The following is a 26,328-nucleotide window of genomic DNA, read 5'->3' as shown; positions in this document are numbered from 1 at the left end:
CTGTTCCCTGCTGCCAATTGCAGGAAATTTCAGTACGTTATTACATTCTGTCATTTGCCTTTGGCAAGGAGTTCTGACAAATGGAAGATTAAAATTTAGCTGCTATAGGTTTAAACCACATCCTTCGTGTCAGATAAAAATACCTCCTGGGGTATTTTCCTGGTGTAACTGAAGCAGTCATTTTGTCCATTTTCAATGAAATGGGAGTTTCATTGAGCTTCACAGCGTGCTGTGCCTTGGGGACATCTCTTGATTACCCTGTATCTCAATTTACATCATTTAAATTTCAAATAGCAGCACTTCCAAAATGAATCAGAACATTTGAGGCTTAGACAAATGAAAACTCATTGATTCCTTATACTATATTTTAATTGAAAGGTACTGTTATGAAATATAAGCCTTTGGTGTGGTTTGGAGAATAAATAAGATACACATACACGCACGTATTTTGGGGACAACTCAGTAAAGGCCAGATTAAAGTATAATTTGAGATTCAAATCAATCATGTTTGGTAGTCCAAATAAGGTTTCTTTCTATGTAAAGTGACCAGTATTTTAGCCCCCAAACTAAAACTTTGTGGCTTTCCTGTAAGTATCCTTGATCACAAATGTTGTTGTTCAGTTGCTAAGTCATGACCAACTCTTTGGTGACCCCATGGACTGTAGCCCGCCAGTCTCCTCTGTCCATGGGATTTCCCAAGCAAGAATACTGGAGTGGGTTGCCATTCCCTTCTCCAGGAGATCTTCCCTATCCAGGGATCGAACCTCAATCTCCTACACTGGTGGGCAGATCCTTTACTGCTGAGCCGCAGAGGAAGCCCTGAGTCACAAATATTCAAGTACAGTTGCTTAAGTACATAACCTGCCTTTAAGTTTCCTAGAACATTGGGTGTAAGATACTTTGCTCTAATTGCCATCTGAAATGTTTCTGGTTGTACTGCCTTATGCCTAGTAGTAGCTGTTAGGTGCCACCACTGTGGTAGATTTATAAAGCATTTAAATAAGAAATACTATTTAACACACCAGAAATGGTGTGTATTCTGTTGAGGCTTATTAAGCAGCATGGTTAATAATGATTAGTATTGGTATAGCCTTAATGAAAATCCTATGGACAGAGGAGCCTGGTAGGCTGCAGTCCATGGGGTCGCTAAAAGTCGGACACGACTGAATGACTTCACTTTCACTTTTCACTTTCATGCATTGGAGAAGGAAATGGCAACCCACTCCAGTGTTCTTGTCTGGAGAATCCCAGGGACGGGGGAGCCTGGTGGGCTGCCGTCTATGGGGTCAGACAGAGTGAGACACGACTGAAGTGATTTAGCAGCAGTAGCAGCAGCCTTAAAGAGAATCAATTGAGTTCAGTTCAGTCGTGTCTTAATTCTTTTCGACCCCATGGACTGCAGCACCCCAGGCTTCCCTGTCCATCACCAACTCCCAGAGCTTGCTTAAACTCATGTCCATCGAGTCCGTGATGCTATCCAACCATCTCATCCTCTGTTGTCCCCTTCTCCTCCTGCCTTCAGTCTTTCCCAGCATCAGGGTCTTTTCCAATGAGTGAACTCTTCGCATCAGGTGGCCAAAGTATTGGAGCTTCAGCTTCAGCATCAGTCTTTCCAATGAATATTCAGGACTGATTTCCTTTAGGATTGACTGGTTTGATCTCCTTACAGCCCAAGGTACTCTCAAGAGTCTTCTCTAACACCACAGTTTAAAGCATCAGTTCTTTGGCACTCAGCTTTCTTTACAGTCCAACTCTCAATCCACACGTGACTACTGGAAAAATCATAGCTTTGACTCGACGGACCTTTGTTGGCAAAGTAATGTCTCTGCTTTTTAATCTGCTGTCAAGGTTGGTCATAGCTTTTCTTCCCAGGAGCAGGCGTCTTTTAATTTCATGGCTGCAGTCACCATCTGCAGTGATTTTTGAGCCCCCCAAAATAAAGTCTGTCACTGTTTCAATTGTTTCCCCACCTATTTGCCATGAAGCAATTGCCTCAAATAGATCGAAGAACTCCAAAATAAAAAAGGCCAAAGAAGATGATGCATTTTCTTCTTTCAAGTTGTCAGAACTCTGAGCCAAGAAGTGACAACTTCCTCCTTGTCATATATTACAAACACCACGCTTTTCCTTCCATTTCTCCACATTGAGAGGTGGTAACTAGTTAGAGGGTGTAGTTGATAGTTATGTTACTGTCTCACTCATTCAAGCCTCTTATTAACCACTTACATCTTGTGAACAGCTCTTCCATATTTAAATTGATAAATTCTGAGTTACAGGAGTAAAATGGTTTTTATACTCTTCATTTAGGAATGCTGATTCATTCACTTGTATTATCGATCATTTCAGACAGTAAAAGCAAATCATTTTGGGGCCTTAATTTTTGTTCTTATTGCTTTCCTATGTGACCACCTGATCATTACATAGCTGGGCAGTCAGATAAATAGAATCAGCTGAAGAACTTCAAGTGCAGATTCTAGAATCAGGTCTCTAGAAATCCAGTAGGTCATATGGGGGGTGGGGAAAACCTGTCTTTTTTAAGCTACTCATCTGGTTCTGATGCCCAGGGGTGCATGTTCTTGTGATTCTCTTACATACTCTCTGAGGAGCACCTGCTTTTGGCTTCTGAGAAGGGCCTTGAGATGTGTAGGGAATGAAGAGCTGTTCTGTTGTGTTGGGTGTCCAGTAGTTCTGATGGTAGCATCTTTTTTTCATAGTAAAACTCAGAAGGGCTGAAATGGAGTATGTAGTAAATATTGATACTGGTTTTAAAACATTACTTTTTATTCAGTTGTTTTTGCAGTAATGTGATATATGCATTTTTGAAAAAACCTTGTGATTTTTACAAACCTTGTACTGAAAATAAAAGGTAAAAAATAGGATTGCACAAATCATTCAAAATCTCTACAGCTTTCTACCCAGAGCACTAATAAAAGCAATAACGATTCTAATAACAGAGGACAGTTTAAAAGATATGTCAAATCGTGAGTTAGTGAAGAAGTAATACAGTAAATTTAAGATTTTACCTTTAAAGAAGAGTAATGGATGCCTGATAGAGCGAGTAGCAGAATGAGGGGCTGAGAGTGCGGAATCACAGACACAGAGGAGATGTGCATCAAATGGAGGAAGCACCATGCAAAAAGCCCGGGACACCGGCTGCGGCCAAATTGACCCAGCAGCACAGTGGCCAGAGTCGGCATCACGTACAGTGTGCCGACCCCCGAATTTTGCCACCACACTCCCCCGGGTAGTAAACTTGGTGTTAAACTGGACATGCCTGGCTGAAGACATGATACGTGGGAAAAATTGTTACGTACAGTCTGAGTCATAGTGACACATTGCCCGACTTATCAGCCTCATGTGAACTAATTCATGTTGCAGAAACCTGTTGGAGCAGGAAGATCATACTTGGTGCCCGTTTTGGGGCAAGAGTTCAGGCTCCTTCCACCCTCGTGTTCCTTAGTTAGATCATTCTCCCTCTTTACGCCTGTTTCTTTTGTATTTTTAAAAGTATTTTGAAAGTGTTTCTGTAAGTGCTATGGGAAAGCAGAAAGAAGAATGCTTGGACTGGGAAGTAATTTGAAAATTTCTTTCACAATGAACCTAAGAGGTTAGTACCACTTACAAATTGTGTAACTTTGGGGAAAGCCTCAGTTTCCTCATGTGTAATTCAGAGACAATGTTTTGATCACAGCATGTGACTAGAATTAGTATGAGATGCTATGTGAAAATTTACCATCCAGTTGTAAGGTAGAAGAAGGAAACATGCATTTCTGAAGTTAAGTTTCCTAGGTAACTTCAGAGTAGACCTTCAGATTACTTCTAACTTCAAAAGTACTGGGATCTCTGAAGTTTGTGTAAGTTGCTAGTATTTATTTTCAGTTTCTGTCACAAATGTTTCTCTGGCCCTTCACTCTTTTAAGCTGTAAGTAGCCACTGGCCAAATTTTTCTTTACTATCATGTTATAGACATTTGCAGCAGATACTCATTCAGGTGAATGAATGTTCTTAATTTTGAGAAGATAGCCTAAGAAAAAACGTCAACAGCAGCATAAGAATTACCCCCGTATCAGTTTACAGCCTGTGTCTACGCAGTTGAGCCTTCTGTCACTTTGGCATCATTTGCTGAATATTTCGAGGAAGAGTCTTAGTACCCTGACTGATATCCCCAGTTTTTCTGGTTGATTATTTTCATCTATTTCAGGTTAATCTTTAAGAAGTTAAGACATTTACTTTTTGCCCTCCTCCTTTTTGCCCTCATATTGCCCTAGCTGATCAGAGACTTCATTTCATCCAGCTCTTCCTCCCGCCCCATCCCTCTTACAAATTTTTTTTTTTTTGCACTGCTGATTTCAAGTAAATTAAGTTCTAATTAAAATAATTTTCACCTTAAGGTTTGAATGCTCAACAAGCTTGACACTCTCAAAGATAATTTGCTTTTCGGATGGTTGTTCATCAAAACAGATCTCTAAGTAGGTTATGAGTCATTGTTCCTAATGAGTGTGTGCAGATCCGTGAACTGTTTTGGGGCAGAGAAAAGGACTGAGGATCTCTGTTTTGAAGCTGCTCTTGCAGAAATAGCCTCAGTTTTTCCTTGGAAAACAATGCTGTGGATGACCATCGTGTCTCGTTTATTTATTCCCGGCGTTGCACCTGTTTGTATTATTAAGCTATTTAATGTTAGGCTACGCAGTTACTGAGATGATAATGAATTCAGTTCTCAGTGCTTTTTCTTAGAAGTTTATAGTTTTCTAAAATCTTGTTACTTCAAATGTAAAATTCCTACCCTTCGCTTAGTTTAGTTTCTTTTACTAAAGTGTCATTCACTTTGAAATATGTCAGAGTGCTTTGAAAATAGTAAATCACTTTAGTGATCTAAGGTTATGTTTTTGTTTTGCTGGTATGGTATCTTCTTTGTATTTTGTAGTGGAACACGACAGAATGGGTGCTAATCACTGGCGTGTTATTGGATGCTGGCAGAAAAGTCAGTGCATCCTGAATTGTCTTTTCCACTTGTTCACTTAGGATGCCTTGTGAGTTTGTGGATATGCTTGCTATTTGTAGAATCTTTCACTGTTGTAGTAGTTCTTTGACTTGGAGATTCTGAAACACTGGCCAAATAGTTAACAGTGTTTTCTTGTGGGGGAAGGGGGTAGAGAGGAGATTGTCTAGTTCTCCTTGGCAAATCTATGCTACTTGCTACTAACATGTTGGATTTCCAAGCTCATGAAGGTTTATTAATGTTTATTCCTCTGTATTATCATGAGTCCATATTTTTTCAGCTTTGCAGCCTTATACATATTTCTTTGATCTCTTGATTCCTGCTAACCAATTAATATCAATTGTTTAAGAGCTGGTGAACTAGGCTTAATATACTAGAATGTGATAGTCCTGCATTTCATCTCTTTTCACGTAATTGGTAATTTATTCCAGAATATCAGTTGTTCCTTTTTCATGCTCAGATAGGAGTGATTTTAATGTTTCTGTCCTTCTAAGAATATTTTATAGTTCACACAGCTTTTATGCTGCCTTCTAAAATAGTAGGAACTAATTGGTGGCAGACATCTTGGTATTAGTCATAGACTGTTCAGATGTGTGCAGGTATTAGCATTGTCCTAGGCAGGTTGTGTAGGAGGGACGTGGAATGTCATAGTTGATAGCAGAGATTGCAAGAGCCCTTCTAGGTTAGAAGTTAAACAACACTTGAAGCCTTTTAATGTGCTGTACCTTGGAGAGCTACTCTACTATGCCTGGTGAAGTCATGCAAGAATATATTATCTGTGGCACTTAGCTTACTCTTGTCTTAGCATTTTCTATCATTTTACAACTTTGCTGTCTATTTGATTACTGTTTATTTTAGAAGGCTGGTAGATAAGGCAGAAAACATGAGACTAAAGCAGTCAATATAGCCTTTAGGAATTAATGCCTGTAAAGGAAATAAAAGCTCAAAAAACTGGTAGAACAACACTACTGGGAGAGATAGAATCAGCAAGGCCTGGAATGCTAGAGATCATACAGGACCTGATTTCTTCAACAGATATGTAACACAAAGGAGGAGAGGAAATCCTTAAATCTCGAGATTATTAACTAAAGTATTAGCTAAAATATCATGTGTGAACTTCCTGATTCAAACAAACCGTGTTTAAAAAAAAAGGGTTTGTGCACTGATTGGGTATTTGTGATATTTCTTCAAGTGAGATAATGATATTTTAGTAATTTTAAACAAGCCCTTATGAAAATTTTGTTTCCTCTTCTAAGGAGTTTAGGATTTTCTTCTAGATCCTAAACCTCGATTCATAAAACATTTTAAAAGCATCTTTTATTGACAGATGTTGTGTTCCATGGGTACTTTTATATACTGTTTCATCTAATCACTTTGATTGCAGTATGATTGGGCATGTTTATTCTGTTCAGATGAGGAAATTGAGCTTCAGAGATCTGAAGTAAATTGCCCATATTCATACAGGTAATAAGTGGCACCGAAGGAATTTGAGTTATCTGGTCTTCATTAAATTTAAAAAAAATCCAACATTATTTCTAAAATGGAAACCATAGACTCAAAATCAGTACTGTTTTCAGTTGCTTTGTGTGTTTCACTTCAGTGCTACTTGTAATAGTAAAATGGTAGCTTAATGAATTGTGTATCATTTCACCAAGTAAACATCAGTTCAGTTCAGTTCAGTTGCTCAGTCGTGTCCAACTCTTTGCGACCCCATGGACTGCAGCACGTCAGGCCTCCCTGTCCATTACGAACTCCCGGAGTTCTCTCAAACGCATGTCCATCGAGTCGGTGATGCCATCCAGCCATCTCATCCTCTGTCGTCCCCTTTTCCTCCTGCCCCCAATCCCTCCCAGCATCAGAGTCTTTTCCAATGAGTCAACTCTTCGCATGAGGTGGCCAAAGTACTGGCGTTTCAGCTTTAGCATCATCAGGGTCTTTTCAAATGAGTCAGCTCTTCACATCAGGTGGCCAAAGTATTGGAGTTTCAGCTAACATCAAGTTAGTTCAGTTTCTCCTTATCACAGCAAAGGCATAGTGATATAACTTGAAGATTGTGAATTGACACTTAAAGACAGCTTTATTATTTTGCAAATACTGCTTGAGACGGCATCAAATGTCGTTTTTATCATATCTTTTCATTATATTCATTGATATATATGGTATGTTGAGATGGAAACTTAGCCTTCAGCTATTCAAGAGAAGAAACTAGAGTAGATCTTTTAATTCCTGAAGTTAACTTATTTAAAACTAAAAACTGAAAATTGTGGATAAATTTAAAGATGAAAGTAAGAATTGCCCACAGTCTTTTGTTGTGTAGATTGCCAAGCTTTTTTTCTATATGTGTGTGTATTGAAAATATGATTTTTCTTATAATGGAATCATATTTAAAAAATTTTTTTGTAGTTACTGATTACAAACAAATACAGTGGTTAAAAATTGCATTGGAGGAGTCCAGTAAAGTAGCCTGTCGCGTTGAAGTATTTTTCTTCAACCAATATTATTTATATGAGATGATTCTAGAATGTGTAATAACTGATGGTAGGTAGTGATTCAGTGAAAGTGTAGCCTGAGATTATATTTATTGAAAGTAATTTTCTACATTTATAATGAACATTTTATATATGTATATATTTAAAACTTGAATACCAGAAAGTATGCCTTTAATCTTTGCTTATTTGGATAAAGATGTAGAACTTAATTTAAAACGATAGACCATTGCACTTGAGTTTTGAGAGAACTTATTCATATACTTGTGAAATTTCCACCTAATATCACTTATTAAGAAGATTGAAAGTATCATGCTGAATTGACTTAAGATCTAATTTTATATGCACTTACTTTGTAATGCATAAGGGAATAATATGAGCTTTTAGTTCTGATTTTTTATTTTGCATTCTTCACATTCAGAAAAGGGATTCAGGTAATTAGAAAAAACCTCTTAATTTAGTTGAGTTTGGTTTCCTTTTACTTGTTAAATTACTACTCTCTTTTAAATAATGGTAAAAATTACCGAGTTAAACCAAACGTTTGCAGATTGAGATATCTTACTCTTCAGTGTTTGTATAATCACAGTGACAAAAACATTTTATGGCTTCAGTGACGATGATGAAAATGATGGCTGTCATTTCTGGGCTGGGTCTTATCTATACTGCGCAATATGATAATTATATTACATGCATTATTTCTAATACATACATTAACCTTACAGGGTTGTTATTACTCTTTTAGAGATCACCAAACTGAGACTCAATTTAAGTTACTTGCCCCAAACCACACGATTTGTAAACAGCATGGTTGAGTTTGAGTCTCTGTCTGACTTCAAAATATTGATACTTCCAGTTCTATTGAAAACTGTTTTTTCCCCCTAGGTTTTATAATCAGCTTTTTGAAATGAAACTCTTTTTTTTTCATGAATATATTTTTGTGATGACATATTCAGGTAGCCATTTTTTTTTTGGAAATTTCATTTAGTTCTTTTGAACAGTTCAGAGTTAGTGCTCTCTCCAAATACATGTTTCTCCTAAGCAAAATCTTCTCTAACATGAAATGTTCCATTTTCTAGCCAATTAGACAAAGCTTGTCTACAGAATGCTTCACAGCTATGACTCTACAATAGATACACCACATGGCTCTTCAGAAAATTATGTAATCTAAATGTGAAGTGTGTGTCTGACTGTAGTGTATACATGTGTATCAAAGAATTGTATTAGAAAAATGGAACAAGAATCCTTCTAAGATATTTTCAGGGACTGAAGATTTTCCTCTAATGTAAAAAGTACCATATAAAATGTTCAAATGTCATCTGTTATCAATCATTCTTCTATGTATTCATTGTACATTTTAATGGATTTATATCTTTAAGTTGTTTTTCTCTTGGAAAAAAAATGCATTCTACTTTGGGATTCTTAAACTGTTGCGAAGAATGGTTTTCCCCTTCCTGCAGGAATTGGGAGGTTCTCTTTCCCGCAACTTCTTTGCCTGTTGGTCGGTAGAAGATGAAGAATCAGCTGGTTCTTAAAGTACTGATAGCGACTTTGGGGATTTAGGTCAGGGACTTGTGCGCTGAAAAGCTTGCGATGGGAGTGGAGTCTGGTCAGATTTTTAAACCAGTCAGGAAAAAGGGTTAAATCTCCGCTATGGTCTGTAAGAATGGCCCTCTCAACCTCTGGTGGCCACGGGTCCCACTCTGCTTGGTTTCTTTCCTGCCTCTTATCTTGGATTTTTGCTAGATACTTCTAAGCTATCAGAGAAGAGAACAAAGAAGAACAACCACATGTTGATTCTGAATTTAAGCACATTTTTTTTTTTTAAAAAGCTTCTGATAGCACAGTCAGAACTGTGAAAACAAGTCTTGAACCACTGCTTGTGCTTAAGTCAGCTTGGGAGGAGAGGAGGCTCTCCCTGCAGCGGGGATGCTGGGTGGAGAGGTGGGAATATGATGTAACAGCAGGACTAGAAGAGGAGACTAACTGATGCTGTCACATTAGCCAGACTGCCCACGATATTCTGTGTGCAAATGCCGCTTACAGTATACTTTTTCATGTTTGAAAGCGCTTGAGGAAGGGAGGTAAATGAACCATGAGAGTGAAAGAGTAAAATAAATGATTAGAGGGAAAGATAAATAGGATCTATGAAACCACATGATATTTTGCCAAATTGCCCTGCACAGAGGTTATACCAGTATATATTCCCACCAACAGTGTATATTCATTTTCCCACAACTTCTTCCAAACAGCTTGTTAAAACTTTAAAAAATCTTTGCCTGATAGATTAAAAAAGCATCTTATTGTGTTTTTTTTTTTCATTTTTATTGAGTGAAGTAAATAAGTTTTATTATGTTTTTATGATTCTTTCATGTCTTTCTGTTATTATTCTGTTTATGCTTTTTGCCTGTTTATCTTTTGGGTTGTTGGATTTTAAAGATTTATAGCCACCTCATTCATATATATATATATATATATATATATATATATATATATAATAAAATTAACCCTTTGTGATATGTTCCACATATTTTTACTTAATTACATTTGACTTTATTCATAATTAAAGACTTTTTTTTTTGGTTAGGGAAGATTTTTAAATTTGTATGTAGTAAAATGTATCAGTCTTCTGTGATTTCAAGGCTTCTTAAAGTTATATTTAGAAAGGACTTCCTCACAGTGACGTAATCAAAGGATTTCCCATGATTTTCTTTTATGGTTTTATCTTTACATTTAAATCTTTGATCCATTGGAAATTTATTTCAGTGGATGAAATGAGGAAGGGGTTAAATTTAATTCCGTCTCCTCACTGTCTCTTTTGAATGACCAACATGGTCAGTAGATTAAAACTATATAGTTTTTGGAGCAACAAAATTAAAATAGTAACACATATATAAATTGTAATTTTGTGGAAAGGAAAGGTACATTATAAACAAAGTCAGCTGGATGGTTCATTTCCTGTATTTTCAAATATGAAAGTTCAAAGGTATCCCAGTAGATGCCTTTTAAAGTTTTATCTGGTCAGATTTAGTGCAAAACCAGGCTTGTAGGTAAAAGGCAGACACCCATACCTGGGTGGTTGGTACCACCATGGCTGTTTTTTAAGTAGCAGTTGTGCTGTTGCTGGTTTCCCTCATGTCCCAGTGAGTCATTTTACTGCTTCTCTATGTGTCTGCATTTTAAGTTATGTGTAAGAATGTTGCATGCTTCTATTTCTGTAATTGTCAGCATCTTTTAATTTATGATACTTGCTTTCTTTTTTTTCCTTTAAAAAGCCATGGATAGGCCTGGCTGTTCTGTCCCTCTTTGGATACCTGAGCAAAGGTGTATATGGCAGTTATTATTGAGGGGAAGGAAAGATGGGTGTAATATTAGAAGGCATGAAGATGGGCAAGTCCCTAGACCTTGCTTATCTTCTCTATATATTGTGATCCTCCTTAACTCTGAGATCTGTAACTGTGCCTTTCCTTGTGCTGGGTCCAGAGCCCTTTCTAATTTTATGTTTACCTTTCTTAAGTAGAACTTAAGATAGAACTTTAATTCAGAATTAAATTAATTTATTAATAATTATTAATTAATAATTAATTTATTAAATACATTAAATTAATTTAGTTTAGAATCTAAATTAAATTTAGAAGTTTAATTAGGTCACATTTGTTTTTTTGTTTGTTTTGTTTCCATTACTCTAGGAGGTGAATTTTAAAAGATATCAGAAAGTGTTTTATTAAAAGGTTTTATAGTGTCCAGTCTTACATTTAGGTCCTTAATCCATTTTGAGCTTCTTTTTGTATACTGTGTTAGAGAATGTTTTACCAGCACTACCTATTGAAGAGGCTGTCTTTTCTCCATTGTATGTTTTTATCTCCTTTATGGAGGGAAACTATACGTCTCTGATATTCTTGTTTTCTCCTCTTGTGGAGGAAATCGTAAACAAAATGAAAAGACAACCTACAGAATGGGAGAAAATATTTGCAAATGATACAACTGACAAAGGATTAATTTATAAAATACACAAGTAGCTCATACAGCTCAATATTTAAAAAAAAAAAACCCAATCAAAAAATGGGCAGAAGACCTAACTAGACATTTCTGCAAAGAAGACGTGTAGATGGCCAGCAGGCTTGTGAAAAAATGCCTGACATCACTAATTAATTATTAGAGAAATGGAAATCAAAAGTATAATGAGGTAGGTATCACTTTACTCTGGTCAGAATGGCCATCATCAAAAAGTCTACAAATAATAAATGCTGGAAAGGGTGTGGAGAAAAAAGAATCCTCTTCCTGGTTGGTGGGATTGTAAATTGGTACAGCTATTATGGAGAACAGTATGGAAGTTCCTTAAAAGACTACAAGTAGAGTTTCCATATGATCCTGTAGTGCCACTCCTGGGCATATATCTGGAGAAAACTGTAATTAAAAAAGATACATGCACCCCAGTGTTCATAGCACTATTTACAGTAGCCAAGACATGGAAGCAATCATGTCCATTGACTGATGAATGGATAAAGAAGATGTGGTGCCCATATATAATGAAATATTACTCAGCTTAAGTTAAAAGCAGTCATGCCATTTGCAGCAACATGGATGGAGCTAGAGATGATCATACTGAGTGAAGGAAGTTAGAGACAAATGTCGTATGATACTGCTTATATCTAAAAAAAGAAATACAAATGGGCTTATTTACAAAATTGAAGTAGACTCACAGACTTAGAAAACAAATTTATAGTTACCAAAGGAGAAAAACAGGGGGAGGGATAAATTAGGAAGTTGAGATTAACATATACACCCTACTATATAAAATAGATAACCAACAAACACCTAGTGTATAGCACAGGGAACTATTCTCCATAATTTTGTAATAGCCTGTAAGGGAAAAGAGTTTGAAAAAGAATACACAGACACACACACTCACACACATACGTATAACTGAATCACTGTGCATACACCTGAAACTAACATGACATTGTAAATCCTTGTACTTCAACTTAAGGGGAACGTGAACAGAATTTGTATCCTACTGTTGTGTGAAATTGTATAAATTTTAATTATGTTGGATTGGTTCACAGTCCTTTTCAGGTCTACTATATCTAATAAAAATTTAAAAATAATAAAGTCTGAGGTAGAAAAAGGATATAGGTAAGAAAAGTCAACTTAATAGCTAGAAAGCTTGAGAAGAGAGAATTATTAAATGAATAGGAATTGGGGAAACTCACCTTCATTTGGGTTGTGTGTTTGGTTATGTAGGTCACGTAGCCTAAAGCAGTGGGAGGGGTCTGGAGTCCCAGGTGTAGCAGTCTGACACATTGAGGGTGCTTCGTGGGACTTCCTGTCTTTGCCTCAGCTGTAATTAACCTTGCACGTAACAGCCTGTGGCCCCGCATGATCACGTTATTACTGGCGCCCCAGCCGCATACCTGTGTGTACATCAGTATCGCTGAACAGCCTGGACACTGCTGTGCTTTTGCCCATGCCTTGAGGTTTAAACTTCCAAAATACACGATGGAGACCGAAAGTGAGAGTAGCACATCGGGTGATGACAGCGTGTTCTGGTTGGATTCGGAAGTTATAACCCAGGTGACTGGCAGTGAAGAGGGAGAAGGGGAAGAGCATTTCAGGTAAATACGGAATTCACAGTCCGTTCTTTCTCTCTGTCTCACCTTTGTCCCTCTCTCCACCTCCCTCATCTGTGCTCCCCAACCCTCCCATCCTCTTTGTTTTAACCTCTTTTCAGTAAGATTTCTTTTTCTCTGGGGGAAGATTTGGAGCTGAAGAGGATGGGTTTCTAGTTGTGTATATAGCATTCTTCATTCCACAACTTGCCCTGAGCTTGTAAAAGGCATTTTAAATGACTTGTTAGAACACCAGGAAGAGAAGGTGTTAGACAGGTTTTGTAGTAGCATTTCAGGAATTTCAGGTGGAGACTCATAATGAACTATTACCCGTTCCTGTATCTGATTTGTACCTAACAGAAGTGACTTAGTTCTGAATCTAAGAGATTTTTCTTTCTCTTTTTTCTTGGAATATGTTCCTGTGTGTGTGTGTGTGTGTGTGTGTGTGTGGTTGCTTTTTTTCCCTTATTCATGTGTATGAAACATTTTAATTATGTCCAGATTAATTATTTCATGGATCAAAGCCTCTGACCTTATATTTCACTCGCCTTATAGTTCTCCTCCTCCCACCTGCCCCAGCAAATCTCTCTTGGTTTGATCTCTAATTGTATCTTCATAAATGAAGTGTTTGGGAAGGCCACTTGATTAAGCAGCTCTCCAAGTTCAGTGCGTTAGTGAAGAAAGAGGTCTCACCCCCCTTGTACACACAGTATCATTTGTGCATTAATTTTGTTGTGCTGTTACAGATTTTAGGAGGCCTTATTCTGGCTTTTCTTTTCAACAGGTGTAACAGATAAATTCTTTTGGAGATAATAAAAAAAAACCTTGAAGAAGTTTATACTACATATTATCACTGCCACCCACATGGGCGATTAAAACACCTTTTACAATTTTATCTATGGGTAGTTGGGTAGGAGACCGGATCATTATTTTCATCAGATCTTGTCTTTAGTGTTCGAAAAAGAGTTTTTCCTTTCTCAAAGGATTTCTTTATTCACAGATTTTACTTTTAAAGTCTAGGTTAAATGACAGATGAGATTGAATATTGGGGCTTCCCTGGTGGCTCATTCTGTAAAGAATTTGCCTTTAATGCAGGAGATCTGGGTTTTGACCTTGGGTAGATCCTCTGGAGAAGGGAATGGCTACCCACTTCAGTATTATAGGCTGGAGAATTCCATGGACTGAGGAGCCTGGTGGGCTATAGTCTATGAGGTTGCCAAAGTCGGACATGACTGAGAGATGACTAACACTTCACATATATCACATTGAATGTTAGGAACTCTTGATAACCACTGATTAACAAATTTAGTGTGGGTTAAAATGAATAGGAAGTATGTTTTAAATTTTAAAGAATAATTCACAGTGTTCAAAGTATGCAAGTATGAAAATGAACATTTTATTAGCATGTGAAAGTCTTTTTTGCGTCAACTTTCTCATTCTCTCTATAGTTTTTATTTTAGCCTCACTTACTGGCCTAAGCTACTTCTCTCCCAAGGTGTGCTGATGTTTCATATCACATATTCCATAGTTTTAAATATGCTCCGTGTGTCATAAACAGTCAGTGGGAATAAGGTATTTATTTGTGTGAGAACTGTTTGGCCTAGTGTTAAAATCATGGAAGTTATTTCATCCTGTTTGTCAGAGGAGGAGGCAGCCTGGTCCTTGTTATGATGGACTTGGTTCCAAGATCCTCCATTTACTTGCGAGGCAACAGGAGGCTGTCTGGGGTTTTCTTTTGACAGTTCATCTGTGTAGGCCTGAGTTTTTCTTCTCCTTAGGACCATGGGACCACATTTTCATCCCCAAGAAACTGAGCTAGGTGGTTCTAGGAAACCATGAGCATTGTTTTAGGAAACCATGACACCGTAGGACATTTGTCCTGTTGACAATATTATTTCATATCTGTCATCATGACTCTCCCAAAACAAGTATGTCTTTGAGATTTGATCTTATGTTATTTATAAGGGTGACAGAGATCAAGACAAGGCCACGTTTCCTGTAGTGTTTCTCACCTGTTCAGCAGTCAGACATGAGGAAACGCGCAGCAGAGTGCTTGCATAGTGTTCACCCTGATGTTCCAGCTGCGATGCCTTGCAGAAAAAATGTGTGTGGGTGTCGAAGGTGAGGGTTGGATAGTAGAAGTTATAGCTGTAACCTTGAGAGAAGCTGTGGTCAACTCAGTGTTGTCTGGGACAGTTGTTTTTGTAAAATCAGTTTAACAGTTAAAAAATATAGAAAAGTTTTACCTGTTTTTTTAAAACCTGTGCTCATGTGCATTAACTAAACTGTTGTTATGATTACGGTCTAATTAATTTCCATGCATGCACACACTCAGAAAAAGGGCAGAAGATTGTGTGCTATTCTTTTTCTCCAAATAACTTAAGAATTAGATTTAAGTTCATTCTTTTTTTTTTTCTTGTATTTTTAAAAAACTTTTAAAATTTTGTTTTGGGGTATAGCCGATTAACAAGTAGGTATTGTTATTTCCCATTTTCAGATGAGGAAATTGTAGCTCAAACAGCCACATAAACCATATTGTCAGTATGTGTAGATAAATGTAACTAATGTTGAAAGTAAAAGACTTCAGTTTTATAAAAAAAATTTTTTTATATCTGCTGCTAAATGTTATTTTCTAGTAAATAACAACCTTTAAGAAGCTACAGCTTATTTCTCAGTTCTGAAATTCCTTCTTTGAGGAATTTTTGAGCACTGGTGATATATCAGTTATGCAGCCAACATAAAAGTGAAACAGTGCATACAGTAATGTGACCTTTTAAAGATACGACCTGGAGGACACCTGGGAATTATTAGTGACTCACGATCGTGAGAGGGTCTAGTTTTTTGGCATCTGAGGGCAGAAGGTTTATCATATGACCTTGATTAGTGTTCTCTAGTATCACGTTATTGTAGGTACATAGCCTAGTATGTATGACAAACAATGACATAGAGTTTGAAACGTTTACAGAGATGATATGTATGTATAATTAAACCACATTTTTAGAACTTGTATACCTTTAAAAATCAGAGACTACAGATGCACAGATCTCAGTCAGATCTTCACTTTTATCTCCATTATAAGTTGTTTTTAAGAAGAGAAGCTTCTGACTCTAGTTAAGCTAGATAATTTGGCGTACATATTTTAATTTTTTTTGAAATGTGTGTGTTGGTTTATAGCATCATAAAGCTAATAATAAATGGTTCATGCATCTGACTGGTTGGTTGGTTGTTTGCTTTATTCATTCTCTGCCTTATTTGAAATGAGGTAAAAGAAGATTTTGAATTAAAAGATTTTGCAGCAGTCCCAATAGGTAACAAGGGCTTGGAATAGGTTAGTTCTTCTAGATCTTTCTGATCTAGATCTTTCAGATCTAGGATGGCTATTTTAATGGCTGAATTCCTCTGGAAACTCACAATTCTTTGCTCTTAATATGCTTACTGTTCTTTTGTCTTCTGTAGGAATTTCTCATCTTAGGAATCCCAGGATAGAGAGGTAACAATAACAGCTTATCATTGACATATATATCAGTATCACACCCAGGCCTATTTTAAACTCTGTGACTTTTCATAGTCATCACACCCTTAATAATCTGTTATGTACAATACCAAAAAAAAAAAAAAAAAAAGTATTTTGCCAAAAAACAAAAAAGATATTTCTATTACTCTGTAACTTTGGGTGTGTGATCTGGAGTATAGTTTACTCCCTGAAATATTCTTTGAATATGAAATGTAACATTCACTCAAAGTCATCTCATCAATGTCACATAAATAGTAAATTTAATGGTAATCAGAGTCAGGTATGAACATAGCTTAATCTCAGAAAATTTTGTTCAGTGTTGGAGTCTAGCCATTAGGCTGTCTTTGTTAATGTGTGAAATGAGTCTGTCTTAACCATGAAGCATGCCAGTACAAGACTTTCTTGGTATTTCACTAATTAAACTCTTTGGGATGGAATCCAGGGTGAGCCTTTCTTACGTCTGTGTATGAGGTTTTTTTTGTTTGTTTGTTTGTTTTTATGTATAAGAAGGGCCTGAGAGCACAGAAAATTATAAAACTATATCAGAGTTCCTGGTTATTAAGTTGTGTATTTAAAGTTAAAATTTTTTAATCTTATTTCTCCTTAAGTTTTGGATTCAGCTTAAGCATTAAGCCCCCCTAAACAGTTAATTGCATGTTCAAACAGTAATTAAAATTCCTTGAAACACTTAAAGCTCTGTTTATAAATGTAATACAGTCAATATCTTTTAAAATATATATGTAAAGTGACAAACCTGGGAAGACTGCAATCAGAACAAGCAAAGCCTTTCTAGATAGTTAATTTTAGAAGTCGCCTATTATACTTTTACTTTCCATTAGTGATTAGCTTCCTTTCCACGCTCTCATATTTTCAAATCAGTTTCTTTAACTCACATGTGCTGTTTCGCCTCATCTTGGCTCTCTCTTTTCTTCCCTGTTTCCCTTCCTTTTAAGATAAGGTCTTTAGAGTACTTCTCAGCCTCCTAATCCCCCATGAGGCTTTTGTTTATCACCATTTTGCCCCTGCTTACCTGGTGGCTCAGTAGTAAAGAATCCTTCCTCCCTCAATGCAGGCAACGCAGGTTCAATCCCTGGGTCGGGAAGATCTCCTGAAGAAGGGAATGGCAACCCACTCCAGTATTCTTGCCTGGGAAATCCCATGGACAGAGCAGCCTGTTGGGCTATAGTCCACAGGGCCGTGAAGAGTCAGACATGACTTAGCGACGGTACGACAAATTCTGTCCCCACCCCCAAGCCCAGTGTTTTACTGAAATGATTTTACTATTTTTTGCCATTCAGTCAGATTTAGTTATATGTGTCATTGTTTCCTCTCCTTTTTAATCATATTCCGTCTTAAAGTATCTGTTCTGGTCCATTTGTTATTTAGTTGATATTTTCTTGAATCTTTTGTTCAGATAAGTTCTTTGAGTGATATACTCTGATTTCTTGTCTGTAGTCACTGCTATTTTTATTCATCTTTTCTTTTCCTTTGTAGGTAACTTATTCTTTCTGAATGCTTGTAAAATTTTCTTTTTATTCTTAGTTATGTGTGTTTTGTCATCAAATCTTCAATTGGACCTCAGTGACTTTCAGTCTATAGATTTAAGTCTTCATATTAGGAAAGATTTTAAGAATTTTATTATTAATTTAATTATTACCTCTTTTATCAGTAATAATTTTCTCCTCATGGAATCTATTTATTGCATATTTGGTCTCCTTAGTGTTTCTTTCATGATGTATCTGTCATTGTTGTTTTTCAGTTGCTAAGTCATGTCTGTTTGTGACCCCGTGGACTGAAGCACACCAGGCTTCCCTGTCCTTCACCATCTCCCTGAGCTTGCTCAAACTCATGTCCATTGAGTCGGTGATGCCATCCAGCCATTTCATCCCCTGTTGTCCCCTTCTCCTCCTGCCTTCCATCTTTCCCAGCATCAGGGTCTTTTCCAATGAGTCAGCTCTTTGCATCAGGTGACCGATTTATCTTCACATTTTGATTTTGTGATTTGAAGTATTTCTTATACTTGTTCTTTAAGCCATTAATTTCATCTTTTTCTTTAATCTTTCACATTCAGTTTGAGTGAAGTAATTTTTATGTGTTCTTGTTCTTATGTATCACGGACTTAATATTTTATAATTATTTAGGTTATTGTCTTTTCTGCTTTAGCTTTGCAGCTTTGTTCGCTACGTATGCATGTTCTGTTTGTTCTGACTGAAAGAATCGCAGCTTTTTACTGCTCGGGTCAACATTGCCCTTCTCTGTCTCTTCCCCCTTCGGATTTTCTCCAGTGGTCCCATGATGCTATAGCTTCTGCTTTTCTTTTCTTAGGTGAACACACCCTTGTTAATAGCCCTAGTCCCTCTAATTGATTGTTAAATTTATTTACAGAGTAATTTTCCAGTTTTTATTAATTCCTTGGGGGCAAGTACCTCTGTTGTGGTGGGGAGAAGTGGGAGTATAGCCTCCTTGAGTCTCTGTTATCCTCCACTGGTTTACCAGTCAGTGTGATCCCATTTGCTTCTTTGCCTTCCAGAAGTTGAAGATTTCTGGCCTGCTGATCCCACCCAATGTTAATCTTTTAAGGATTTATTTTCCTTTTATTTGGCTTACTGCCTTTTCAGAGACTTGGAGAAGGAAAGCTCTATTTCTCAACATATGTGCAGTCTTGAATGGGAAGTTCACTGGTAGTTTTTTTCACGGCTTTTGAGGGAAAGCTTCTGAGGGGAGCATACAGTGAGGCCGAATCTTGGTGTCTGTCAGCCAGTCCAGCGGGTCTCCAGAGGTGAGAATTGCTTGTTTCAGTGTCCTCTTCAGGCTGGGAGGTGGGATCTTCTAGTAGAAAGCGGTCCATCACATCTGGAATGCCTGAGATGTGTTAATACATTTCAGTTTTCCCATTTGCAAAACAGGGCTACTAACAGTATATCCGACAGTAACCAGTTAGAAGACGTAATGGAAGAAAAGGTGCCATTTTTAAGGGCAACAACAAAGATGAAATGCTCAGAAATAAACTTACTAAGGAACTCCAAGACCTATGTGAAGAAAATTTAAAATATTGCTGAAGAACATAGAAGTTTGGAACAAAAGAAAAGATATATACCTTGTTCATAACAAGATAGTCAACATCATAAAGATGTTAGTTTATTATAAAATTAATGTGATAATAAGAATGCTTTTTTAAAAACCTAGGTAAATTGGTTTTGAAATAAGTTGACCTTGACTAAGTAATTGAGTCAAGAAACTTTGGGGAGAAGAAAAAAGCAAGGCTAGGAAGAGGATTAGTGCAACCAGATATTATGGTATGGAGTCTCAGTGATTAAAACCTTGTGGTACTGGTATGAGTAGAGGGCATAAGGGGGTGAAATGGGAAGCCTGGGAATCCACCCTAATACATAGGAAGATACGGTAAAGATGGCTTCTCCAAAGCCAACGGGAACATTATGTACTATTCAATGAATTCTTTGGGGGAAAACAGAATATGCAGCTGTGAAAAATAAGGAAAATTGGAGACCTGCCTCATACCAAGGATAATTTCCAAATGATTGAAGAAGGTATAATGTATTAAATGAAACCACGAAAAATTCAAAAGAAAACATGGGAAAATTAAAAAAAAATAGGTTTTGGATCAGGGATGGCATTTTGAAATGACTTAAAATGCAAAACTCAGAAAGGGTTGTGAAATTCAGCTACATAAAATATAAAACATCTGCATTATAGAAAACAAAATAAGCAAGGACAAATGACAGCCTGTTAAAAATACTTGGAATTCGTATTACAAATGAAGAACTAACCTCTTTAAAGAATTTAAAAAGAGATAAGAAAAAGACCAAAAATCCAACAGAAAAATGGGCTACTTTATAAAAGGGATTTTTTTCATCATTGAGTATTTGCCTTTCATATATGCTGAACATATCTTGGTATCTTATAAACTTGTAGTATAGTTTGTAATAGTGAAAGATTGGAAATAATTGAAGAATTCACTAGTAACGGATGAGTTACATTATGGAATATCTATGATATTCCACAGTGGAATATTGATTGCACAGTTGTAAAAATAGCAAAGAAGCTCTTTATATACTGATATGGAAAGTCCTTCAGAAAATATTAGAAAACTACACAACAGTGTAAAACATGATACTTTTTATGTAAAAAGTATTGCAGTCCATGGGGTTGTGAAGAGTTGGGCATAGCTTGGCTACTGAACAACATGGGCTTCCCTGGTGACTCAGACAGTAAATACTCTCCCTGCAATGGGGAGACCATGGTTTGATCCCTGGGTCAGGAAGATTCCCTGGAGAAGGGAATGGCTACCCATTCCAGTATTCTGGGGACTTCCCTGCTGGCTCACATGGTAAAGAATCTGCCTGCAATGTGAGAACCCTGCAATGCGCGAGACCCAGGTGTAAAGAATAGGGTGGAGATGAAGGAATAAAGTTATTCTCCTATTTTTTACACAAAGAGTAGCATATTTATACATTGCTTTTATACTTTGCTTTTTGTGGATATATTCTTTAATATGAAAAATTAGGTATATGAATATATATGCTGCTGCTAAGCTGCTAAGTCACTTCAGTCGTGTCCGACTCTGTGTGACCCCATAGACGGCAGCCACCAGGCTCCCCCATCCCTGGGATTCTCCAGGCAAGAACACTGGAGTAGGTTGCCATTTCCTTCTCCAATGCAGGAAAGTGAAAAGTGAAAGTGAAGTCGCTCAGTCGTGTCCGACTCTTAGCGACCCCATGGACTGCAGCCTACCAGGCTCCTCCGTCCATGGGATTTTCCAGGCAAGAGTACTGGAGTAGGGTGCCATTGCCTCCTCCGATGAATATATATATATCTATATAAAGTCTAAGAGAGCATATAAAGTGGGGAGTTTAATGGGCAGACTGGAGACAGGGAAGGGAGGAAGATCTTTCACTGTATACCTATTGATACTTTTTTTTTATTTTTGCATGATAAAATTGTACGTACTAAGAATTTTATCAGGCATTTTCGTTTGGAAATCACCAAAACTCTGCCTTTAATAAACCTCTGTTCTGTTTTCAGTGTTGGGAGTTCGGTTTGGTGTTAGAAGTTTAGTGTTCAGTTTAGTTCACTGTTAGTGTTAGAAGTTCAGTTTCTTTATTTTCTGGGAATTCTGGGAATATTAGATTTATGTAAGCACTTAATAGACCATATAAACCAGCCAGAACAGAGCTTTAATATTTTAAGGGGCTTTACAATCTAATTTATTAATATGCTCTGAAGGTAGGAAAGTATATTACTCCCTGTGATGACAGATACTAACTTCTATCACTTACAGACACGTAGCCACCTTGTAGCTTCAGTTTTACAACTTAGAACACCAAACTGACTGCTTCAGGTATGTCTCAGAGATGTTCTTCTCTTCAGTAGAATTTAAATACATCCTTTCACGAGCAGACGTAAATAGACTAAAACCAGAAATAAACAGAAACAAAGACTGTGGGGAAAGAAAGAGAAAAGCAGAGTTGTATTGCTGCTTGGGGTTTACTACAGAGATCAAGAAAAGATATGCTTGTGAGTAAGCAGTCCCTAAGGTCACTTCTCAAGAAATGTGTCTCTTAGACTTCTCTGTGGAACTTTTATACTATCAAGTATAGTTTTTTTTGTTATGAACAAGAATCTCAAAAAATATAAAATGAGTGTGTGTCAGAATCAAAGAGTTTTTTAATGAGGGAAAAAGCAAGTTGGTAAAGCTTGTTCCCACAATTTAAAGAAAGTGTTGTTCTCTCTTCTTTTTCCTTGGGATTGGAAATGTCCAGGTCTAGACATTGGATTGTAGTCACTGGAAGGCTTTGTTAGAAATGGGAATTCTTATCAGAGTCTTTCATGTTTTGGTCTCTAGGAAGATGAAGTCCTCAGTACATTCTGAAGAGGATGATTTTGTTCCAGAACTACACAGAAACGTTCACCCTCGAGAGCGGCCTGACTGGGAGGAAACACTTAGTGCAATGGTAAATTATCTTACTTCATAAAGAAAAGGAACAGGGGAAGCATTACTCACAGAAACAAAATTTTTTGCTCTCGCTTTACTCATTTATTCAGGAAATACCTGTTGAGCAAATAATCTATTCAAGGCACTATTCTAGACTCTCGGGCAGAGCTGTGAATAAAACACGCACATTTCCTGCCTTTGTGGAGCTTATATTTTAACGAGGTAGGAGAGGTAGCAAATAATTAAATGTATAGTATGTCATGTGGTGGTACATGCCATTGTAGAAATAATGCAGAGTGGTGGAATGCAGTGTGAAGAAGGGTTGCTCGCTATACAGGATGGCAGGATGGCCTCTAGGGAATTAAGGTTGGAGCAGACACCTGAGGGGTGTGAGGGAGTGTGTTTACCTGGGAATAGATCATTTTAGGCAGTGGAAGAACAAGTTAAAGGCTGTGGCATAGAATTAAAAAGCAAGTTGGAAGAAACACGAGTAGGATGTGGCCGAAACTGAACTGGGAAAAGATGAGATCAGAGAAGTGGTTTCTTGCAGTCCATTATATGAGGACTTTGGTTTTTTATGCTGAGTAAGCTGGGAAACCGTTGGAGGATTTTTAGCCAAGAAGTGACATGATCTGGCTTAAAATTTTATAGGAAATCTCTCATCGCTGTGAGTAGGCTAAAGAAGGAGGCACAGGAGGAGGAGATAGGAGACCAGTTGGAAGATTGTTATAGTAGATGGACAATGATGGTAGCTTGAACTAGGATGGTAGATGTAAAAAAATGGCTAGACTCTGGATGTACCAATAGTTTCACAGATAAAGCCAACTGTTGTTTTTTTTTAAACTAATGAATGAACATAGAGAATGAGATAAAGAGATGTCAAGGATGACTTCAAGTTTTTTGACTGATCAACCTGAAGAATGGAGTTTACATTCACTGAGATACTGGAAAAGCAGTTTTTGCTTGTTAATAGGTGGAAAATTCCTTTGCAGTGTAGTTTTTCCACAGAAGTTTGTGTTATCCATTTAATCTTTTATAACTTTTTGTAATTCATATCCATCAATAAGAACAATGAAATTTGTTTTGTGGAGAATAACATTTTATTTAATTAAAGTTAAAAGTTAGGGATTCTTATCCAAATTGAATGCAAATGTTCATTTGTCATTGCAGGTGATATGTTACGTTGCAAATTTCTGCTCTAAGAGATGTGAAATAGTCTAGTCAAAACAGACAGGCCCCACACACCTCCCTATTGAATGAAGTAATCCCTGGAGGTGCCAGCATGCCATTGAAAGGCTATTCAATAAATTCTTTTGTCCATGTAAAACTCTTTCACAGTTTTCTCCTGTATTTTGATAGCCTGCAGTAAATCTACATTGAGTTTATTGAATGGGAAGAAAGGTGATATTTGTTATGTGGTGGTTCATTTACTCTGTATTAAAATGTCATATGCTATATACATGGAAAGTGATTGAATTCTGTTTCCTGGAGTTCCCATTGGTTTGTCTATGGAAATTACTGTTTGTATCATATGTTTTTAGCATCTTTTATTTTTACATTGGTACTCTAATTTTTTTATGTGTAAACTTCTTGAAGGCAGGTGCTACAATTTTATGTTTTCTTTAAAAATGATTATACTCAATAAATAGTACATTGCATGGTTGCAAAAAGTGTACAGTGAATGATGAAAAGGATATAAATGAGATTTGAACTGCTATTTTGCTACACTCTATCTAGAAAGTTATACTAATTTTAATGAGGACATAAGAGTAAAGAAAGTTGGGAACCTTTTTCTGTTTCAATAATAGTCTGTATTAAATATTATGTTGAGAATAAAGTTTATTATTAAGAGAAACCCTTATAAATGTTTCTCCAAAACAATTTCATGTATTTAATGTTTTAGTAACTTTAGAAATAAAAGGGTGTAAGTATTGAACTTTTATTGATTTGTGTTGTATGGCCAGAATATTAGTTTTTTAATACATATCTAAAAGAAAATCAGAGATTTCTGAATTGTTAAAAATTGTATAAATAATCATTTTTAAATTGAGATACAATTGCTATATTATGAATTAGTTTCAGGTATACTATACAATATAATGTTTCTGTATATGGGTATATTGTGAAATGTTCACCATGAGTCTAGTTAACATCCATTACCAATACATAGCTGCAGATTTTTTTTCTTGTGATGAGAACTTTTAAGATTTACTCATTTAGCAACTTTCAAATACACGATACTGTAAATTTTGTGTTTTACTATAGTAACCACACTGTACTTTATATCCCAGGACTTACTTATTTAAATAGCTGGAAGTTTGAACTCTTTGACTACCTGAATCCATTTTGCTTACCTACCTTTACAGCCACCAATCTGTTCTCTGTATCTTTGGTTCAGTTAAATTAATTATATATTTTTAAAGCCTCCACATATAAGTGAAATCATATGGTATTAGTCTTTCTCTTTTTCACTTATTTCACTTAGCATAATGCCCTCAAAGTCCATTTATATTGTTGTAAATGGTAAGATTTCTTTCTTTTTATGGCTGAATAACATTCCTTTGTTTTATATATACCACGTTTTATTTATCCATTCATCAACCAGTGAATACTTAGGTTGCTTCCAGTTTTTGGCTAATGTGAAGAATTCTGCAATGAACAAAGATATGGAGATACTTTTTCAAATTAGGCTGTTCATTCTCTTAAGATAAATACCCAGAAGTGGAATTGCCGAATTACATGGTAGTTCCAGTTTTCATTTTGTGTGGAATCTCCATAATGTTTTCTGAAGTGGCAGCACCAGTTTGTATTTATACTACAAGGGCACAAAGGTACTGTTTTCTCTTTTCTCCACATCCTGGCTGATGCATGTTTCTTTATCTTTTTGATAGTAACTGTTCTAACAGGTAGGAAGTGATAACCTGTTGTGGTTTTGATTTGCATTTCCCTGATGGTTAGTGATGTTAAGGGCCCTTCCATGTACAGGTTAGCTGTTTGTAAGTCTTCTCTGGAAAAATGTCTATTCAGAGCCTCTGCCCATTTTTCTAATTGGATTTCTTTTTTTTTGCTGTTAAGTGAGTTCTTTTATATTTTGAATATTAATCTCTTAACAGATAGATGATTTGTAAAAATTTTCTCCCATTTTATCGGTTACCTTTCCATTTGGTTGATGGTTTCCTTTACTGTGCAGAAGCTTTTAGTCTGATGTAGTCTCACTTGTTTATTTTTGTTTCTCTTGCTTTTGCTTTTGTTGTCAAATGCAAAAAATCTTCTCCAGGACTGATGTCAAGGAGCCTGTTACTATGTCTTTTCTTAGGAATTTAATGGCTTCACATATTATGTTCCAGTCTTTAATCCTTTTGAGTTAGTTTTTGTGTGTGTTATAAGATAGTGGTTCAGTTTTGTTCTTTTGCATGTGACTGTCCAGTTTTCCTGACACCATTTGTGAAGACACTGTCCTTTTTCCATTCTGTACTCTTGGCTTCTTTGTTGTATTTTATTGGCAGTATACAAATGGATTGATTTCTGGGCTTTTTATATTTTTCCATTCATCTTTGTGTCTCTTTTTATGTCAATATCATACTGTTTTGACTATTGTAGCTTTGTAATATAGTTTGAAATCAGGAAGCGTGATGCTTCCAGCTTTGTCCTTCTTTCTCAAGGTTGCTTTGACTCTTCCATGTCTTTTGTGGTTCCATACAAATTTTAAAACTTTTATTTTTGTGAAAAATGCCTGTGGTAAGGATTGCAGTAGATCTAAAGATTGCTTT

At 36.5% G+C, this 26,328-nt stretch overlaps 1 protein-coding gene across 5 annotated transcripts in view; it reads left to right on the top strand.

Moving 5' to 3' along the window:
• The window catches only part of ARHGAP32 (Rho GTPase activating protein 32), a 206,828-nt gene that overhangs the window by 60,840 nt on the left and 119,660 nt on the right, over window positions 1–26,328 (top strand). For 2 of the 5 annotated variants that reach the window (XM_070365291.1, XM_070365293.1), the window contains exon 2: window positions 22,469–22,577. The exons of 2 other annotated variants lie outside the window; for them this stretch is intronic. In XM_070365291.1, coding sequence (XP_070221392.1) covers window positions 22,473–22,577 — 105 coding nt within the window. In that variant the 5' untranslated portion in view covers window positions 22,469–22,472. Of the gene's footprint in view, window positions 1–19,297; window positions 19,385–22,468; window positions 22,578–26,328 lie in introns of those variants that run through there. One more of the 5 variants, XM_070365292.1, reaches the window with a different exon arrangement.

Source organism: Bos mutus, chromosome 29, assembly GCF_027580195.1.
Source record: "Bos mutus isolate GX-2022 chromosome 29, NWIPB_WYAK_1.1, whole genome shotgun sequence".
Classification (NCBI taxonomy): domain Eukaryota; kingdom Metazoa; phylum Chordata; class Mammalia; order Artiodactyla; family Bovidae; genus Bos; species Bos mutus.
The sequence above is the reverse complement of the archived record's forward strand: the minus strand, read 5'-3'. Positions and strand labels throughout refer to the sequence as shown.